The sequence below is a fragment of the Haliaeetus leucocephalus genome, unplaced genomic scaffold (genome assembly GCF_000737465.1).
Source record: "Haliaeetus leucocephalus isolate CR32 unplaced genomic scaffold, Haliaeetus_leucocephalus-4.0 Scaffold162, whole genome shotgun sequence".
Lineage (NCBI taxonomy): Eukaryota > Metazoa > Chordata > Aves > Accipitriformes > Accipitridae > Haliaeetus > Haliaeetus leucocephalus.
The window spans coordinates 7,848,107-7,867,857 of record NW_010972598.1 but is presented as its reverse complement, the minus strand read 5'-3'; the positions used below and the strand labels follow the sequence as shown (position 1 = coordinate 7,867,857).

Here is a 19,751-nt window from a genome sequence, read left to right as displayed (position 1 = left end):
GAAATTATAAAGTGCATATTCGGTCTTCTGGAGAGATCTGGCATGTATCTTAGGGACTGTTGAAATCACACAGGTTAAGTGGGGTGTAAGTGATGCATATACCCTGCCTGGTCCTCTGCCCCAGGCTGAATTTCACTGTTTGGGATAATTTCTGCAGAGCTCGACTGTGTCTTACAAGGAGCTGAGTTCTCTGAGCATTCATTGACTTAGCTCTTAACAATGTCAGTTTGGTCTTCTTTTATCTACTCTGCTTTGAGCCTCTAGTTTATTTTCCTCCATCTGCATGAAAGCTAAGCCCTTGAGCTGTTCCTTTCGTCCTATTTTACCTCTCCAGATAAAAGAGGACTGTTTGCGTTTTGTGTGCCTAGCAGTCTGTGGGAAAATGGATGCTACCATGTGATGTGGCTAAGGCTTCACCCCCACTTTGGAAGTGACACAAAAGTCAACATCACACTTGTGATAAACAGTGCAGAAAGTACTGTGGCTTTCCGCTGGCATTATCCATCACTGCAGTGAACGCAGATGGTTGGTAGCCCAGAAGAATGACTGTGGTCTAAAACAAAAGAGCTTTATAAATTAGCTCTTGAAGGTTTTTCTGCAAAAAGAGCCTTGTTCCTTTTCCCTGATATTTAAGAATGATTCAGAGGGTGTCATAAATAAAAACCTACTTGTTTTTTTCACATGGAAAGTTCAGACTTTTCTCTAGGAGAAACTGTGTCTAGAGAAGTAACAGAAATGTGACATTACAAGAGTAAAAAACCTGAAAACGAGGAATTCAGAGGTAATGGGATTTTTTAAGTGAACCATTTTAAGTTCAGGGTTTTGTCTGCGTTTGTTAGCCTGTGTATTTCCAGTGATTGATGAGCCCAGGAGAAGACAGGGCTGTATCAGCCATCCACACTCCTGTCACTTTAGCAAACTGGTTAACCATCTCAGGAGGCATTTGCTGGGACCTCCCCACTTCTGAGACTCCTCCTGGCAAAACTGGATGAAAACCCCATTCCTGAAGTTTACCACGTGGAAAATAGACAACACCCCCTCACCTCTGAATAAACTGCTAACGTCTCCAACCCCCTGCAAAAATCTCCTAAGAACACTGACAGGAGGCTTTCAGGGACAGTTCAAGTAATGCACAATGCTATTAAAAAAAGAGCAGAATTTTGGGGGGAGAGTAAGTGTTTTATGAGTCCCTTTTAATTATGGAAACAGGAATGCCATCTAGGATTACAATATGTTTTCATACGGTAAAGTGCTGTTGTTCCCACTTCCCATGTGAATTTTGGTCCTACGTGTGAGAGTCACGCATACTATGGGGAACTGCCTGGGCTTCTTTACTGTGTCACTGGAAAAAAACTGAAGTTTTTCTGAGTAACCCTTATCAGCCTCCCTAATCCCTTTGAGCCAGCCTGTGGCCTGAACTGCACAACCTACAGTAGCTGAAGGAGAGGTAAGAAGCTCCCACCAAGCAGCTGAGGAGCTTTGCTGGAGGATGCTTGCTGCGCCTGCCCTCCTGCCTCCTCCCCTGGACGTGGATGGGCAGAGATTTGCCTTGATCTCAGATTCCCTCTGGGAGGAGAAAAGGTGAATGCTTGTTTAAAAGTCATAGGAAAGTGTGAAGCGAGTTGAATAATCGGGACGCTGGGATACACTTCATTGTGAAGAGCAATGAGCCAGGACCAAGAAAAGAAAAATATAGGCTAGGTGTCAGAAAGAAGACTCAGACGTTAAATCACAGTGCTGTCCCACTTCTTGTTCAACTTGTAGTCCTCTAGAGAGTTTTTGAAGGAAAAGATTAAAAATATAAAGGGAGAAATGATACTGCATTGGCACAGCAAGACCTATTAATGAGTCTGAACGATGTCCTGCTATTTTAAAAGCACTTCACACAGGTCACACTTAGCTAAAAAATGTGATACTGATGCCTCATGTCAACTCAGCAGTTTCAAAACCACATTGCTCAACATATCTCACAGCTGATCTCCTCTCAGGGTAGAGTAGGGCTGCTCTAAGATGTTGTCTGTCATTTGTCCTCTTGACAAGCAAGTTGTGCAGTGATGCCCTCCACCTTCCTGGATTAATTTTTAAAGGACTAAATGCAGTGAAAGAATGGGACCCTCAGAAACATGAAAATTTTGACCTTCTCCGAAACTGCAGCACGGCCCGGTAATAGCCTGAGTCGCTGCTGTAGCAAGTGCCCTACAAACAGTGTTATCGAGAGAGAAGGAAAGAGCCCAGGCAAAGACGCGGGCCCATGATGCAGAGCAGAGAGAACCAGGGATAAAGCCTACGATGAAACGGTTACTCTTTCATTATCAGGGCCATGCAGCTCACAGCTGGAGAAGCAGAGAAGACTTGCGGCAGGAGATGTGTCTGGGGAATCTTCATGGACTGGTTTGCAGAAGAGGGAAGGAGTCACTCCTGACAAGGAGAAGGGGCATATGCGTGAGTATTCAGAGGTGGTACAGAAAAGTAAAGAGTAGCTGTATTTTTTCCTATTTTGTACCTAATCTCCATTTTACAACAAATGAAGATTACATGACAGTTCCAGCTGTTTGAATAAAACAAACCTGGAACACATATTTGCCTGTGCCCGTGGCATTTGAACTGAGGAAATGTGATGTACACATTAAGCCAGTCATCAAAAAGGACAGGAATTTTGTGCCAAGGCACTCAGAAAAAGCAATAGAGAGAAGAAAACATGGACAGAGGAAAGGGATCTGGGAAAGTTCAAAATGCCAGCAATTACTAGAGCTGTGCACGTGTCTCAGCAGGTCAGCTAGCCTGGGGAGTGTAGAACTCTTGCCAAAGGGCTATCAATGAGACCCTTTGGTCAACATGACTGCTTAGCATTACTTCTGCACCTATCACATTTCTGCACATGTAATTTGTTACCAAATTGCTTTTTCTTTCTGTAGAAAGAAAAAGCACCCCCTGATCTTTATTTATTGAGACGAGCTTTAGATATGGGCTTATAGAAAGTCCACCAGTAAGGTATATGAACAAGTCATCTAAGCAAATGTAATGTGATTTGTTCTCGTTTTCATTCTTCTTTGTCTAACACAGTGAATCAATGTTTACTTACAAGCATGCTTTCACTCTAAATGACCCATGCAAGCTCACTGAGGTTGAATGAGGCCAGAGTTTGAAAAAAAAAAAAAGAAATTCAGTCATGCACTAAGCATCGATAACAACAGTACAGACCTTAAATTGCAAAGCTTTTGGAACAAAAAAACTGGCAGTTGGAAAAGCCACATTGGTCCTATTCTTCTAGGTTTCCCCAAAACTCCCTTTACAGATCATCTCTGATGTCTTTAATGCATCTACTCTTGTCAGATCAAGCAGTATAATGACTTAGCAACACTCTCCTCAACACCAACATTTGGCAAAGATTGATGACTTGCTGGTGCGCTGGGGCAGGTAGGATTGGAGAAAGAAGAGCAGATGTGAAGAGACACATAGATTTTTCTTTGTGAAACTGGAGGCTCAGAAATACGCAAGTCCTGATGGTGATAAAGAGCAAAACATCACCCTGCAACACCAGCTTCTCCTCACAGTCAGCAAAGTGATGTTCCCAGTAAATCTGGGTGCTCGCTCCTGAAATGCCAAGTTGCTTACTCTGTGGTACCTGTATTTCTAGATGCAAGACCACTATGCATGAGAAGATAATGCAGAGCTGGTTGAAGTCATAGAAGTAAAATTTCAGAAAAAAAAATGCCAAAGTGTCAGACTGAGCAGTTTAAATGCAAATAGATTCACTGTCATAAACTGAAAAACATAAATACACCTCTGTGTACTAAACGATCCTCAATATCTATGAATGTTAGCTTGGGAACAGTCGGTAGCTTGTTCTGCTTGGGCACACAGGGGTGCGAGGGGGAATAATGCCATCCCTTATGCACCTTCAGGAATGCTGGCCAGGTTAATGCCATTTCCACCATTCCTTGCGTGGTGTGTACACGGTCACGCCAGTTGTGCTGACCAACCTGATGGGACGTGCAACACGTAGTCCCTGGTCAAGGCCGAGGCAGCTGAAGGAAAAGCCCCTCCTGAGGACTAACCGTTAAGGTGCCTCTGGGGAGCAAAGCCCCAGGGTGTTTGTAAGCTCTATGCAGGTTTGTGCAGAAGCAGTCCTGTCCTCTTCTCTGCTCCTCAGACTGTGTCTAGCTCAGTACCAGAGCTTCACTGCGATCGTATGATAAATGAGAGCGTAGCAGACAGCACTATCTTTCGTAAAGCTCCAGTGAATCTGGCTCAATTAAAGTCTCCTAAGTCTTCAAGCTTAAAGCCAGATGAATGTCCAAAAGCCAAATACCTAAGCTGCTCTCACCTCAGGTGACCTGTGGTTAATTAGCAATCTAAGTGGATAGTTTAACTAAAATTTTGGAAATGGTTTGGGAAGGAGAGTGGTGGAACATTAGTATTAAATATATTTAACAACGAATATGGCCAGCATCAAACATAAACTGATTTAAAAAGACAAGTGCAGACAGTATTTGGAGAAGTTTTATCAGTGATACTCTTTCTCCTTGACTCCGCTTTCCTGGCTGTCAACATTTCAAAGGAGCAGTTCACAGGTGGGTTTTGAGTAACTTTAACACAGTCCATTTATGCCAAGATGCAAACCACTCTTGGTGAGCAGACTTTGGCCTTTAACTGTTTATCCATTGTTTGTCCACATATTTACCTGCCAAATTATCCACACTAATTACTTCATCTTGGGTCTTTTAGGTTCAGAATTAGGCGCAGAGAGAACAGATAAACTGAACAGAAATCTTTATGCTTGCTTGGAGTCAAAAAAAAGCACATCTGACATCACAATGCAATTATCCTTAACTTGTTCATTGACTTCTGGCAGCCTCTACCCTGTCACCTACATGTATAATTAAGGATTGAATCACCACTGAGGGAAGCTAATGGCATCCATCATTCCCAGGGACCACAGTGGCCTTCAAATCTAGCCGGTCTATGGAACTATCTAATTCTGATGCAGTTCTCATCCTGCTCCATATAAACCAAGCTCATTACAAGCGCATGATGTTAATAATTTTTTTTGCCAATGGCATCCACTGTTCATCAGCTTCTGCTTTTAAATACTTTTTTTAACCTCCTTTCCCTTTAGTGTGTCCCTTGGAATCATTCAGATACCTGGAATCAAGGAAGGGTATAGCCATGGAGCTCCTTTCCCCTTGTGAATCTCTGCCTCACAATTTTTTTTTTTTAAGCTGGGCACTGTTCACAGCACAGTGCAGATATAAGTCAGAGGGTTTGGGTTTTTTTTCCCTATTCAAGCATATGTGTGTGTGTGTGTGTGTGTGAATATTTATTTACTACTTCAGCAGATCCTGACAAGACAGGGCTAATTGGTATTTTTAGTTGATAGATAGCCCTACTCTGAAGAATTTATCTTTTCAAATCTTCAACTGTACTGGGTATCTCTGTCTGAGCTTGTTCAGGTCACTGCATGTGAAGTGAGCACACCTTTCTAGGAAACACCCAGTAATCTGAATTTGCTTGAAAATCTTTTAGAACTATCCAGCAATTTCAAGTCATTTCTCTTTCCTCCCTCCATGCCCCTGTCCCTCCCAGCACTGTTTCAACACATGCATGAAAAAACAGAAAAAAGAAAATCATAAAAGCTCACCCCTACATTTCATCTGAATAAAATCCAGCTGGTGAATCGACTGCAGTAAAGGTTCGCTATCCAGAGTCAAGTCAAACTCAGCAGACACTTTTGGCTCCAAGGCTCCTTTGACCCACTGTTCCTGAGATACCTGAACACGCTTGATTAAAGCATCCGAAATCTGAAAGAGAGTATCAGGCTTATAACAAAATGGCAGATGCAGACATTAAAAGTGACAGAACGCCTGCGAGATACAGTACAAAGAAAGCAGGAATATGACAGCACAACAGCTGAGATGGGGTCTGGTCATTTTGGGGTGAGGTCCATTTATGTTGCATCCTTTCATCCTGTCTTTTCAAAACAAATCTCATCCTAGGGTAGGAAAGTAAAAATCTCGTTTATAAAGCCTGTTAAGATGATGTTACATATCATGCCTCTGAATGCCACCTATACTTCTGCACTCTGTTCTCTGACCTGCACAGTTTTGCTCTCCTGTTCAAAAAGCAGTTGCACAAAGAGAGGTTTAAAAGTTAGAGCATCTCTCCGTTCAGCAGAGATGATTCAGTGGATGAAAGCTGAAAGGAGTAAAAAAATCAAATGGGAAGAAAGGTGTGTATTTCTCACAGTGAGGGTGCTAAATTGTCAGATTTTTGAAGACTGAATTTCATTTTTAAAGTGTTGCTCTAGCTCAGCCCACAGACAATTAGGCCAAAAGTCAGACTAAGATGATTGCAATGGACTCTTCTAAAAGTGAAATCCTGGCTCTGTGGATGGAAATCAATGAACTCAGCTGTCCCTGAGTTCAGTGAAGCTGCCATTTGGATATCTGGAGTCCCTCCCAGTGAGCTTCCTGGAAGTCACAAGGAGCAGAATTTTCTTCTGGATAGGTCAGAGAGAACTTTTCTTTACTGCAGGAGTTCAGATAGCTTTTCTCATTAACTGTTACCGGAAGACACTCCTGTCTAAGTGCTTGCATCAACAGCTCCTAATCAGTCTGTGCAGTAAGTGGAGGAGCATCTCATAGCCTTCCTACAACCTTCGAGTCACTTACTGGGATACTGGATCCCTTGGCTGTGTTTCAGTGTCCTGGCTGCAGGAGTAGTTGCTCTAAGTAAAGCAGTGCCTCAGTGCTTGCTGGTTGCCTTGAAAGCATCATTAGATAAACCAGGAAAGGGTAAAAACAGAAGTATTTTTTTAATAAAAGGTGACTGCAAAGAATGAAGCCACAAAGGTTACAGGAACTAGATGATCTAGTCGGGGGCTGGAACTAGATGGTCTTTAAGGTCCCTTCCAACCCAAACCATCCTGTGATTGTACGAAAAGAAAGCTGAAATGAAAGCGAAGGATGTATCTAGCTAGCATGTAGATAAGACCTAAAGGTTTCATTTGTCCTGCAGTATCCAACCGACAGCCTGCTAAAACCTGTGTAGTCTTGAGATTAATATACACCACACATTCCCCACTCTTGCTTGAGACCAGACGTGACAGTAACAATCAATCTGGAGTGCTAATAGATTTAAGTTGGCTAATTCTTATCCTGTTTTTTAGGGATGCTGTGACAGCCCCCTGATACTCATGCATTCATGTGTGCAGCGTGCTCTGTTCAGCTGACAGCCACATGCAGATCATTTTGTTTGATGTGCCTTTCTTCTTAATTAATAAGGCAACAAAACTAACAGGGCAAAATAAAATAATTAATAAAAATAATAGAATTAATTAGGCAAAAGAATTAACTGGATAATAAAACTGTTATGTTTTACCTCATCAATAGACACTTTCACTGCTTGTACCTAAGAAACAATATACTGCAAATTAAGGTGATTGTTGGCTAGGCCATATTTTGCAAAGACAGGGTACCTGGATCCTCCAGCTATAAGTCTTGTAGCCCTGTAAGGTGCAACAACCCCAGTGATGCAAAGCTACATGCAAGCTCTTAAGGCTGGATTTCCTCACAGGGGAGATGCAGAAAGGACTCTTTCACATGGGAAAGAGTAATGCAAAGGGGAGAAGCAAAGAGGGGCAGAAGTACTACTCTGGTGAGTCATAGACCTTTCCAAATTGACCAGAGAGCTCTGTGAAGCCCTATGTTGGTTTTCTCAGAGGAGAATAAAATAATATTCTGCAGAAAGTTATCATTAACTGTATAGCACCTCTCTTTCAGCCCAGAAGGAAGGGCTGGCAAGAGGAAAGACGTCAGCAGTCAGGGAAGTGGTGTGACTGCTAACTCCACACCTTGGTCAGAGTGCGGCTGTTCAAAGCCGTCCCTTCGCTGGGACATTCATGCAGTCACCAGACTATCAGCTGAGCTTTTAGACCGTACTAACAGGAGGTAAGGTGAACCTGCCTCAGAGGTGGGAGAGGCTAATTAGCAAAGCTACCCGTTTTTAGATTTAACTTTGACGTCTTGTCTTTTTTTCCCACAGAACATCGGAAAGAAAAATACCTGTAAAAACCCAGAGGGATCATTTTCTTTGATAACTTCTAGGCAGTACTCCATAAGCCCTGTTGACTGGCGTAGCTTCAGTGTACAGTGATTTATCTGGTCCCAAACAACCTGGAAAACAAGCATCAGTACAGTTCTGATGACTGCCTCAGCTTACAGTGAATTGTGTAAGATTATTTCAGAAGAGACAACAAATGGAAAAGTGTGTTAAAGCTATGCTTAATTTAGCTGCCATATGGCCATTGCCATATCTCCATCAGCTACACTCACTTGCTCTGTATTGTAAATACCGATAATTAGCTTGGCAAAATGTTGTGCACAGGGAATCTCAATTTTCAGAGCAGATTAATTGCTCAAAGATCAGACTTGCTTGGGGCAGAAAGAGCACAGAACATGTTTCTGCATTTGCCGTATTCACATTTACAATCACACTTTCACTAAAATCTGAGCTTTTAAAAAATCCTTCACTTCAGAAGGCAAATATTATAGAGGATAACTGCAGGAGTGGTTTCTTGCAGATTATACTCTACCATGCTCTTCACAACTCACCACTGATCCTGCTCTGCTTAAGAACGCATTGCTGGGATTAAGAAATAAAAAAGCTGCATCTCGTTTTTCCACATTTTGGACTTGATTCTGCTGCCACAAGGCTGTAGACTAGGCTGAATAGCACTATGTTCGATAGCACAACTCCTGAGGTACAACAGCCTAACAGGAATAAACTGCAGGATTAGCTGTGCTGTTAGCAGTTATGTCCTATGTATTGGTTCTTGTTAAGCATGGAGGGGGGGTTAAATGCTGATCTCAGGTAGATTTTATTCATTGTTTGTCATAGGTATTTCACTTCAATTTTTCCTTCTGTCTTAGGTACTATTAATGTTACTGGCACTATAATATCTCAAAATCACATATGCAGTTCAACATTTCAAGAAATGTGTCTATTTAAATATTTCTTGACTGCCACTTTGTTGAGCCATTTATAGCTTTCTTCTCCCCACCTCCCTTTACTGCATTTCTTTAGTATCCTTTGAGTGGCACATGGATTTCTGGAGGTGGTTTGCCTGAATTTCAAAGGTTTGAAGAGACACCAAAATCCCAACCTTTTACCTGGGCAGAAGGTCCCAGAATCGAAACCACACACAGGTTTCACTGATAAGCACCTCTCAAAAGACAGCCCAAAACCATCAGATAAATAAAGGCTGGTGGCCTGAACTGCTGAAGTATATGCCTTATTTTAAGTGTGTAAGCACAGTTCCACTAAACTGCTGAACTGGAACCTGCGAAAGGACTTCAGGATTTGGTCACGAGGAATCTTCATGGTGTAAAGGGCTGGGGACTTGCTAAAATGCACAGTAACACAGGTAGAAACAGCAGCCATGCTCAGCTGATGAGACCTGTGCTCACCTTCAGCTTGTGCTCACGTTCTTTGGTCACCTTTGTGAGCAGTTTTGCCTTCTGTCGTGTTAATGCATCAACCAAGGCATCACACTGAGCGACAAGGCAGGCTTCATAATCCAACCCATTCTCCTAGAAGAAGGTGAGAGTCATACTCATCAAAGAAAGCATACTTTACAGCTTAAGCTATTGCTCATTCTTACCTGTTTTTCTATTCAGAAAAGATTTCCTTTCAAGACCTCGGCATTTCTGTGCCTTTCTGATTTCATTATAGCTGTGCCAGTAATAGCTGCATGCTATAAAATGAAACAAAGATGCTGTGCCACAAATGGGTTTATTTAAAACCTTGATTTACTGGCACTTCCCGGACAACAGATGTAGTACAACATAATATAAAAGCTAAACCTAACATACGCAGTGCATACATATACATAAGAGCATTCAGCCCCATTCTGGTTTAATTATCCCACTGTAGCAACTTTGAAATCACTGGCTCTACACCATGGCAATTAGAACAGAATTATGGACCAGAATCTAGTGTACAGGCTTATTACAAGGAAGTTAATCAGGTACAAAGCCCTGAGATTTGTGTATTGCGTCAAGTACTTTTTAAAAAATAGCTAGCACTTGGCAGTGGAGACATGTATTTGATTAGCTTTAAAAAAAACCCAAAAAACATGGCAGTTTTTTATTTGCATTGTGGTAAAACTCTCTGCTAGGCAAAGGCCAGCATCTGAGGTATACAACACTGAGCCTTGTGTAGGGCCTGGGTATCACTTCACATTACCAATGGGGTAGGACAAACCATGCTACCACAGAATCCCATGCATCTGTAGAAACCCGGGCAGATGGTACTACAAGATCCTGGGGACGGCTTGCTCTGGCCATAGAACTGATGCTGTAGCACCCATTCAGAGGGAGGCTCTCCCTCGCTTCCTCTTCTCGTAAGACTAGAAGAGGAAAGCTTTCAAGCTCCTCTTTTGAGGAGATGTTCAGTTGTCCTGTCAGCTTTCCTCCCAAATACCCCAATGAAAAAAAAAAAAGGCGCAGCATTAAATGTGAGAAGATTTTAAACAAGGGCTGAAGAAGAAGCATCTTTGTGGCAAGCCATCACAGGCCCCTAACTCATTCCTATCTCTTAGCTCTTTTGTTTATGTTTTTCTCTTCTTTTCTGTTCATTTGCTTTGTCTTCATTCTTTTGAGAGTAAATTTTCAGCACTGTATCCCCTTCCCTCACTGCAATCCACCCATCCCTTTCTTCAGCTGAGGGATGCAGGGTCACCCTTCCCCGAAAGGCCCCCACCGCAGTCCTAGACCTGTCAGCAAGATGTGGGGGGGAGAGACACCAAACAGCTCAGTTATTCTTCACAGGTTTGTCTTAGACTCTTCCTGTTTGCATCTCTCCCTCCTCGGCTTATATCACACCCGACTCCCCCTTAAGCTGGTTTCCATCCAGCTACTCTTGAAGGGCTGGTTTGTGTACAGAGCCCGAATCAGTCGATGGCTATAGCGCATCATTTCTCTCCTCATTTTCTGTTCACGTGTCAAACAGGGTGTTTGGCGATATGCCTCTTTCAAGTGAGAAAGGATGAAATTGTTACAGCAGATGGGAAAATGTGAAAATCAGATAGTGACAGCAACAAGGAGGAGCCAGGAAGCAACAGGGGCAATGAGGAACAGGCAGTTTCCGAAAAGAAGAGACCAAGAAATTTAAAAGTGACCTCAGAAAGGAGAAGGGAAGGAAAAAAGAGGGGGAAACAACAGATCTGCAAAGCAGGGAAAAGAAATGTAGATTATAAATTTGCAAAGTGCCCCAGGCTAGAGAAAAGCACAGCTCCTGGTAGCTGTGGCAAACTCAGCGAGGAGACAAAGAGTGCAGATGGCTGTCTGGTCTGCTGTGCATCGAGACAGGATAATAAAATGTACATATTGCTCACTCCTTTGTATAAACATACATTTTAAAGACATTTTTGCTGAGGGGTAAATGTCTGTACGTGTGTGTGGCAACCACCATAAGACTTCTATTAGAAATAACCTGCTCTGAGATACATGGTTCTGGGTACGAATCTACGCACAAAGGCTACATCTATTCCCCCCCAAATAACAGTCCAACAACTGGTTTTTCAGTCCAGATGCCAAAAGGCACAGACCAGCTCACGGCACATCTAAACTCTTCTCCCTCAAATAGCGTGGCTGTACCAAACCTGCCTACCAGGAGTATTCCCTGGTATGTGCTATCATCAAATCCTGCTTGAGCATCACCTGGGAAGAGTGCAATTTGTCATGGGAGAAAACCATGCCAGGGAGCTCATTAAGGGTTAAAGTGTGGGGGTGATCACCTCAGAGCTGTGCCCCAGCCTTCCACTTTTACTTAGGAATACATATGCAGCGGATTAGTCCTGCTGTTTTGGTTTGCTGAGATTTGATGTCCTCACTCAGACTCACGACGGAGACTGGCTCAACATGTGAGGGTCAGATTCAGCCTTGTGCCCAGACATGCCTAAATGTTAGAGGGCGACTGCTGGATACAATTTCCTCTTCTGAGTTCTCCTCTAGCATTTTAAGCAATGAGCAGCATCAAATAAATGGCTTGGTCTTTTGATCTAATTGTAGCAGCTCCCTTATGCAGAGCAATTTGGCAGTGATTTTGTTGAAACACATTAAAGGATTTGACAGCATAGTCATAAATAGTTGTAATAGGCCACCTTTAGGTTTCAGGAGGGAAAACTACATTTTTAATGGAGCTAGGTGACTCAAGAAAAGATTGGTGATGATAGACTACTGTTTTAGATGAGTTATCCCATCCTAAAATAGCGGTTCATATCCATAGGAAGAATTGCTCTCTAGAGGTGTCTCTTGTCCTTGGACAAGGAAAGAAGCCTAAATTACTGGGTTAGATGAGCTACATAACTCTTAAATAGGTGAAGTCAGCTGAGAGAAATCTCACACTGTGTCCAAAACACAGCACGTGACAGGTGCCGGTCGGTGGCTTCGCACTTATTTTTTTCAGTTAGATGTGCTTTTTTTTACCAATTTCTCAGTCTTGGCTTGTTCCATTCCCCACGTGGCCACAGAAGACTGTGAGGGTGGGTAGCTGCGCTGCCCTGGGGCAACCTGAGAGTTTGGGCACCATTTGTGATACGAGTTCATCACCTGGAGTGTTAAGTGGAGTGTTTTAATGATTTTATGCTAAACTAAATACAGATTTTTGAACTCCTGCTTTGGCTTTCTGTTACTAACAGGCACAGGACTTGCTTGTTGATGGAAGATGAGCAAGCAGCAGAGCGGCATATCGTAGACAGATGATGCATATCCCACAGAAAACCCACCGCCGCAGAGCATCGCTGCTGCGGATAACAAGTGTCCCCTCCCAGGCACCGTGCGACTCAAACCACAGCAGCACATTTCCAGCCACACTCTGCAGGATGAGAAGGACATTGAGGATCATCCGACCTCCAGCACTGACGAGTCTAAATTTGGTTGAAAATAGGACTTGGTTTGTTTTGGGTTTGTGCCCTCAATTATGGCACTCACCGTGATCTCCTTTTCTGACTATTAAAGCTGGGCAATTACAGGCATGAAAATATCTTCTGCTTCCATAAACGACCACACTGATTTAGCAGCATTTGTTTCTTCTTCCTTTTTTTTTACTTCCTACAAATACTCTAATAAGCAGGTTGACTGGATTTTGTCCAGAAATGAGTACATTTTTAGAAAATGTAAGATGAAAAACAAGTAGTAAATTCTGAATGTGTTAAAATGAGAACTTATCCTAAATGCCCAATTCAAGCAATTGCAGTCAGGAAGGAGCCCAGAAGCATGACCGATGGATTCAATCAAATACTAATCAACACAGCTCAGATGTCCAGTATTGAGTATCAGCTTCTCGCAACAAACAGCAAACAATCTAGAAGCTCAGAGGGGCTTGCAGGCATTATTTGATGAATAATTTTGCCTAGCAAATCCATTCAAGAAAGGATAGATGATTCCAGGAAAGATGAGAATAGCAGAGGAGACAAAGTCATCAAATAAATTATTCACTCAGTTCTATTGATTACTGTATTATCAAAACAGCTAATATTCTACAGTTACCTGGATCTGCTGCAATAAATTTTTCAGCTGAACCAAAAATTCTTTAGCTTCCTTTGCTTTATCTGAAACACCATTTAAAGCCTGAGACAGCTGTGCCTGCAAGGAAAAAAAGAAGGGAAAAAAGGAAAAATTAGAGATAAAATGCAAATGTGTTTCTTACTAATCCTTGGGTTTGATGATTAATAGTGTGCTAAAAGGCTTACTTGCTGTCGCATGTGTTCTTACACGCACAGTGTTTGTGCTAGAACAGAATAGTTAAGATTTTAACGGTAATAAGATTTAATAAAGGTGAAATATGCATGTGGGGGCAGTCAAGTATTGTGTCTGCACATTCCACTTTATTGCAGTGACTTGGTAAGTCAAAATACCTTTTTATAAGACAGCTACCCCCGTATATAAGGAGATAACAGTCTCACACTTACACAGTAGCATCTGTCATGCTGAAAAATCCCCCAGTACTTTCCAAAATAGTACTTTTTTTTTTTCACCAAAGCCTGAATTCTTTATAAATGTGATAGATCCTACCAAACCTGAGATACACTAGGACTTCAAAGACAAATCTGCATTTTCAGACTTCATAGTAATATCCCTTTGGGGCTCCAGTTTCCCATGCTCTAACCCAACAAAAGGGTGAATATTTCTGGAAAAGCTGGAAAAAACCCTTCCTCTAACTCTTTACTGGTGAGACCTCCCCTTTCCTCAGCCAGCACCTGAGATCTCTAAACTGAACCAGAAGCTTCTCGATGGACTTCCAGGATGGGAAGGAAATAGCTGTTCTGCCCCCAGCAGACCGAGAACCTCCATGGTCTGACTGGAGCAGCCCCAGCACAACTTCCCTGGAAGTCTGACTGGAATTACAGAAACCATACTGCCCTGCTTGTCAGCCCATGGCAAGCTTGGATCCAGCATTACTTCTCCGTGCAGACATAATGCAGAGCAACCATGTAAGTCCCATCGTTGAGTGTCCTGCAGGTTTGACACTCTCTTTGTGGGTCTACCCCTCAAGTGGACTTGGCAACTACCGATTGCTGACGTCCAGTTAATTATCCTCACCAAACGGATATGACAGCGGACATGGAAGATTAAGTATCTTTGCTCACATCAGGCTTTCAGAAGGTTGCCATCTCTTGTTTCCTTAGGACTAGAGTGTGCCTTGAGACAGAGCCTTGTATGTAGGAAGGCACAAAGGTTATGAGCCTCTAAGAGGAGAACTAATTGAAATTCAGTAAGCCACCACTCATTCTCTGCTTCCCTCTTGCTCTTGGAAGGACGTAAATTACTGCATCCCTGAAAAGGGCACAGCTCGCTTCTTCAGGCTGCCCAAGTTTTGAGCTTACCTCCTGCCTGAACATCTCCGACTTGTGCTCACCCGTTTGTGCAGGACAGCAAAGAGCAGACCCTGGCAGCTCCTCATGGGCACTTCACAGCCCAGCTTGGAGCCAGGCTGCCTTACAGAGGCAGAGGCACTGCCTAAACCCCACACGGCTCTGCGGGAAGCAGGTACAAACCCTGACCAGGAGTTCAGACTGAATTACAGAGAAAGAAGCCATCCTAGGGTTTTTTTCCTCATATTCACACAAACTTTTTCCTTTTAGCCCAGTTGTAGGTATTACATTAACGCTAAATTTGGAAAGAAAGTATGCTTTACTACAAGTCATTTGTAACAAATGTAATGGTAAGACACATTACTGTGTAAGTTTCTCAGTATTTGAATATTTAGTATTCTCTTACACAAACTCTTGTCACTGATTCCGCCTGATCAGACAATCAGGGCTTCAGATCAGCTCTCCATGGGCTGATCATGGCTGATGGAGTTTAAAGCCCATCCTTTTTGATCGCACTTTCTGCTCCATCCACGAGGCACATGTGAGCCTTTGGTTTGTCAAGCTGACGCAGGACAATGTGGAAGCAGCGTATGACCCAGCGGCTGGGAAGGAAGCGAGAAAGAAATAGGTGGCAAAAGCATGGTATTCTCTGCCATTGACTGGCCCGACCAAATTGTCCCAGGGAGGCAAGGGCTCCTTTCTTTCAAATCAAAACCAATGGTTGGTCCCCACAGAAGTAAAACTTGCACTTTTCCAACATCTGCCCTGGCTCTCAAATCATCTCAAAGTGCATTTCACCAGATAAGAGGAGCCAAAAGCTGTATGTGGGCATCACAGCAGCCATAGAAAACTGAATCACTGCAGACAAATTGTAACCCACATATGTACCAACGGCAATTAGCACAGTCACTCCTGGCTCCCGGCACGCTCCCATCGCAAAGGGCTGCAATAGAAACTCAACGACGTCATTGTTCAAAGGGCTCGTGAGCGAATTGCCAGGTTCATTAAAACCTGTGGTTGCATTAACGCAACTGCAGCATGAAGCTGAGGAGAAGACCCCATCTCCATTTGTGAAAGCCACTTAGAGATAATAGCCTTGTTTTTCCAAGCATTTGTAAAAGATACCTTACAAAGCCGTGGAATTTAGTCATGCACTTCCCATTAAAATCAAATGGAGCTACATGACTAAGCCCTCAGTAAACCAACCATGCCATAAAAAATGCCCTGTACACTCAGAGCAATCTTTCATGGTGTAGAAACATTTACTGGAAGCCAAACTGAAATGTCATAAGCTCTGTTGACTGCGACAATTAATAACTCCTGACAAACAGTATTCTACCAGGCATTATCCTTAATACCTGGTCTTGCAACCAATAATGTGGATGCGGGAGATGGATACCAAGTTTCTACTTCTATCAAATACAGGAACAGGGAGATAACAAGGATGAGTAATTAAACCCAGATGGCATGGAAGACCGATGCTTCCTTTGATTTTAGAAAATGAACCAGATAATGCCCACGTCCTTTTTCAACCGAACAGTTCATGCTCATTTAACTTGTTTTTCCTCAATCTCTCTTTAGCAGCAGATTAACTATTGATTAGATAATCTTGCCCTGGTGCTGAATTCTGAAACAGGCCACATGTTTTTGGGAACACAACTCTTTAGGCCAGCAAATAAAAGCAGGCATTTGGACTCCAACACTTGCCTTAACTGCCTGCCCTTCTGCCCTTCAAAGACCCATCCAGCTGTGGGTTTTTTCAGAGTTTCGGTGTATATATATGTATGTATATATGTATGTGTATATATATATATATAACCATTTAGAATGGGCAGAGTTGAAATGTGTCATTCCTGGTACTGGTAGGTCAAAAGGCCTACCAACTTAAATCTGACAACAGTGTTTCTGTTCTTGCTACAAAGACATAAAAGGACTTCACTTTGGCAGAAGACTTACACAGTTTTACTTAATAACCTTAAACTGCTGGTCCAGATGCACTTTGCGTGTAAGTGAATATAATAAAGTCCAGCTAAGTCAGTGGATTTCCACAGATTTATGCCATTGGGGCCCTGTTGTTATTTTACGCCAGTTTTAATTTCTCTATAGGAGAAGTTACATACAGCAGCCTAATGGGGAACCTGCAGCCTTAACAGGGGCCAACCAGTCTAGTACAGCCTTCACGACAGCAGCACAGCTGAGGGGAAATGCACATTCCATGGCATGGTCTGCAGCACTGTACAGACAAGGTTATACACTCTAATTTGCCACTAGATCACTACATAAGGCCCTGACAAAGGCGAAGTCAAACAGTTCGAACAAAAGGCTAATACAGAAGTGGAATGGAAACGGATCCTGAAGCTGAAGGTAGGCAGGGCCTCTGGAAAAGCAGGTCTACAGTCAGTAGGAAAAATATTTGAAGTTTGCTGTTGTGGGATGAAACTGTGTCCTGAGAGGTGGGGAAATGGCTCCAGCAGCCCTTTTTAGGTGACGAATACCAGCCACTGGCCTTAGAAGGAGATAAGCAGGTGCTTATCAGCTGATGGCAAACAACTGTCAGTCTGTCAGGCTAAGAACGCTTACGGACAAGCCCTTCCAGCTGCCTCTGCCAGCTACGCCTGGAGCATCTGGAGAGAACACATAAACCTTGAGCTACGTTTGGCATGCCACTGAAAGTAAGTAATCTATGGATTGGCCAAAGTAACTACAGGTACTAGACTTGTAGAAATTACTGTATATGAGAACTATTTCTATGCAGAAGTATCTAATTCCAAAACAATTATCTGAACGAATGTGAGCTGATGATTTAAGCTGTCTGGCTATTTGGTTCCATTATATTTCTTTTCTGCCAAGTGCATTGTTCTGGGAAAAATAATATTCACGAGAGCACAATTTAGAGTCCCCAAATTAGTTAATTTTGAGTATTTTTTTCTTTCGTTAGAATTTTCGCATTGATTGAGTGTGTAAATCAAGAGAAAAATCACAGTCTGTGATACCTTATTCCCAGAAAAAAATGCAGTAAAAATACAAACCACTTGGGTATTGTTCATCTTTTGACAATACTTGACAGTAGGAAAGAGAGAAACTGACTGACTCTGAACTTTGATTACAGCAGTTTATCACATTGTTCAAAAAGGCATCAGTTTTAACTCAAAGTAGACCGTAATACAGCACAAGCTGGTGTCTCACACTCTCCAAAACATCAGCCACACTTTAACAGTGAACTCAGTCCCTGCTCATTAAAATAATTCTGCTCCCAAGTAGATTCTGCCATTGGCGTAAGCAGCAATAGCTGTGAATTTGGAATCTGCTCCTTCTGGGCCAAGAGAACTTCTCCCCTGCACAAATACGTTAGGGAGGAGGTGGCTGAGCCCTTGGCAGAGCATTCAAACTGAAACACAAACTGAAGAAGATTATCTTTCTCAGATGGATGCCCCCAAGGGGCATCTTTTTTGAATCTTAAAATAAAAAGTCAATTTTTTGCCTTGCCAAATGTCTTGGCCTAGCTTGTGCTCAACCACTCCATGGCTGAGGGATGATGAGACCAGTTTTGATTTTGTCCTCTCCCACAGTGTCTGAAAGGCTCTCTCTGTGCTTCCCTTGCTGCTAACTGCAGCAGAGAGGGGGAAGAAGGGAACGCTGCGGCCAGTGCTCTTTGCCTAGCTGGGGGGGAAGTCCTTTCCCCCAGGACAGTGGGAAGCTCCAGAGGACTGCTCTCACCACTCAGGCATTAAAGTCCCCTCCGTACATTTATATGTACTAACTAATAATTTTTCCAGGGTCCACTGTTCTTAGCAAGAAAGAGCTAACTTCACACACTCTTTCAACTTCCAGGGTCATGTCTTGCTCTTTATTCAAATGGTTGCAAAGTCTTATTTTTAACAAGGAGAGCATGGCCAAGTGAGCCAGCAGCTCTACCAGACCTTGCTGACCCCCCCTTGCAGCTATGCGGCTGGCTCCGATGTCCCCCGGGGGCTCCAGGGAGGGCTACAGAGCATCGCTTGCAGGGAAGCCTGAATCGGACTGTGACATTATGTGAATCAGAAAAAGCTTTACTTATCCCCAGACCCCATCCATCCTACAATTCCTTACTCATCGTTGTGTCGTGAAGGTCCCTCTGGCCATCGCTCCTGACCTCTTTGGGAACTGAGTGGGAGGGGAGACCTCTTTGAGGGCCAGGAGACAATACAAGGTCCCAGGATCCTCCTTATCACGCTCGCCTGCCTAAAACCCTCGGGTGGCTCTGGGCCAATTTCCCTCATTGACACGTGGGGGACACGTGGGGGAGGGAAATGGTTGTGGCAGCTCGCACTGGGCGAAAGGGAGGTGGCGAAGGGACGGAACGACCACCCCGTCTCCTCGCAGGCACCCGCGCGAGGATGGGATGGCCAAGGGCCCTGTGGAAGGCGACCGAGTTAGTGAGACGGACTCGCTAATTCCAGGTGTCTGCCCGAGGCCTGGCAGAGCCTGAGATTTGCTGGCTAAGGTGGGGCCAACGCGGGAGGGAGCCGGAGGGTCTTCTAACCCCGAGCGGAGGCTGTGGGGTCGCCGGGCAGTCGGGAAGGGCCGGCGAGCAAAGCGCCAAGGAGAAAAAAGCCTGGGAGGATGACGGACGTGAAGTAGCCCCCCATCCCGCGGCCTCCAGCCCGACGCCAGGGCGCTGGGCCCAAAAAATCCCCGGGGCTGAGCGTCGCCTCGGCTCCTGAGGGGACTCACTCACCTTGTGCTGCTTCCACATGGCGCCCAGGGCCTTCACCTCGTGCTTGCCGTGCTTGCCCTCCTCCAGGCACTGGTAGCAGACGGGGCTGCGGCAGCTCACGCAGTACATGCTGTAGTTCTCCAGGTCGTGCTCGGCGCACGTCGGGACCTTCCGGCCGCC

At 43.8% G+C, this 19,751-nt stretch overlaps 1 protein-coding gene across 1 annotated transcript in view; it reads right to left on the bottom strand.

Annotated features, from left to right (window-relative positions):
* TRIM67 (tripartite motif containing 67) overlaps positions 1-19,751 on the bottom strand; it is a 33,085-nt gene that overhangs the window by 12,465 nt on the left and 869 nt on the right. The window contains exons 2-5 of the mRNA XM_010562958.1: positions 13,551-13,646; positions 9,468-9,590; positions 8,064-8,174; positions 5,648-5,801 (exon numbers count right to left, since the gene is read on the bottom strand). Coding sequence (XP_010561260.1) covers positions 5,648-5,801; positions 8,064-8,174; positions 9,468-9,590; positions 13,551-13,646 — 484 coding nt within the window. The remainder of the gene's footprint in view (positions 1-5,647; positions 5,802-8,063; positions 8,175-9,467; positions 9,591-13,550; positions 13,647-19,751) is intronic.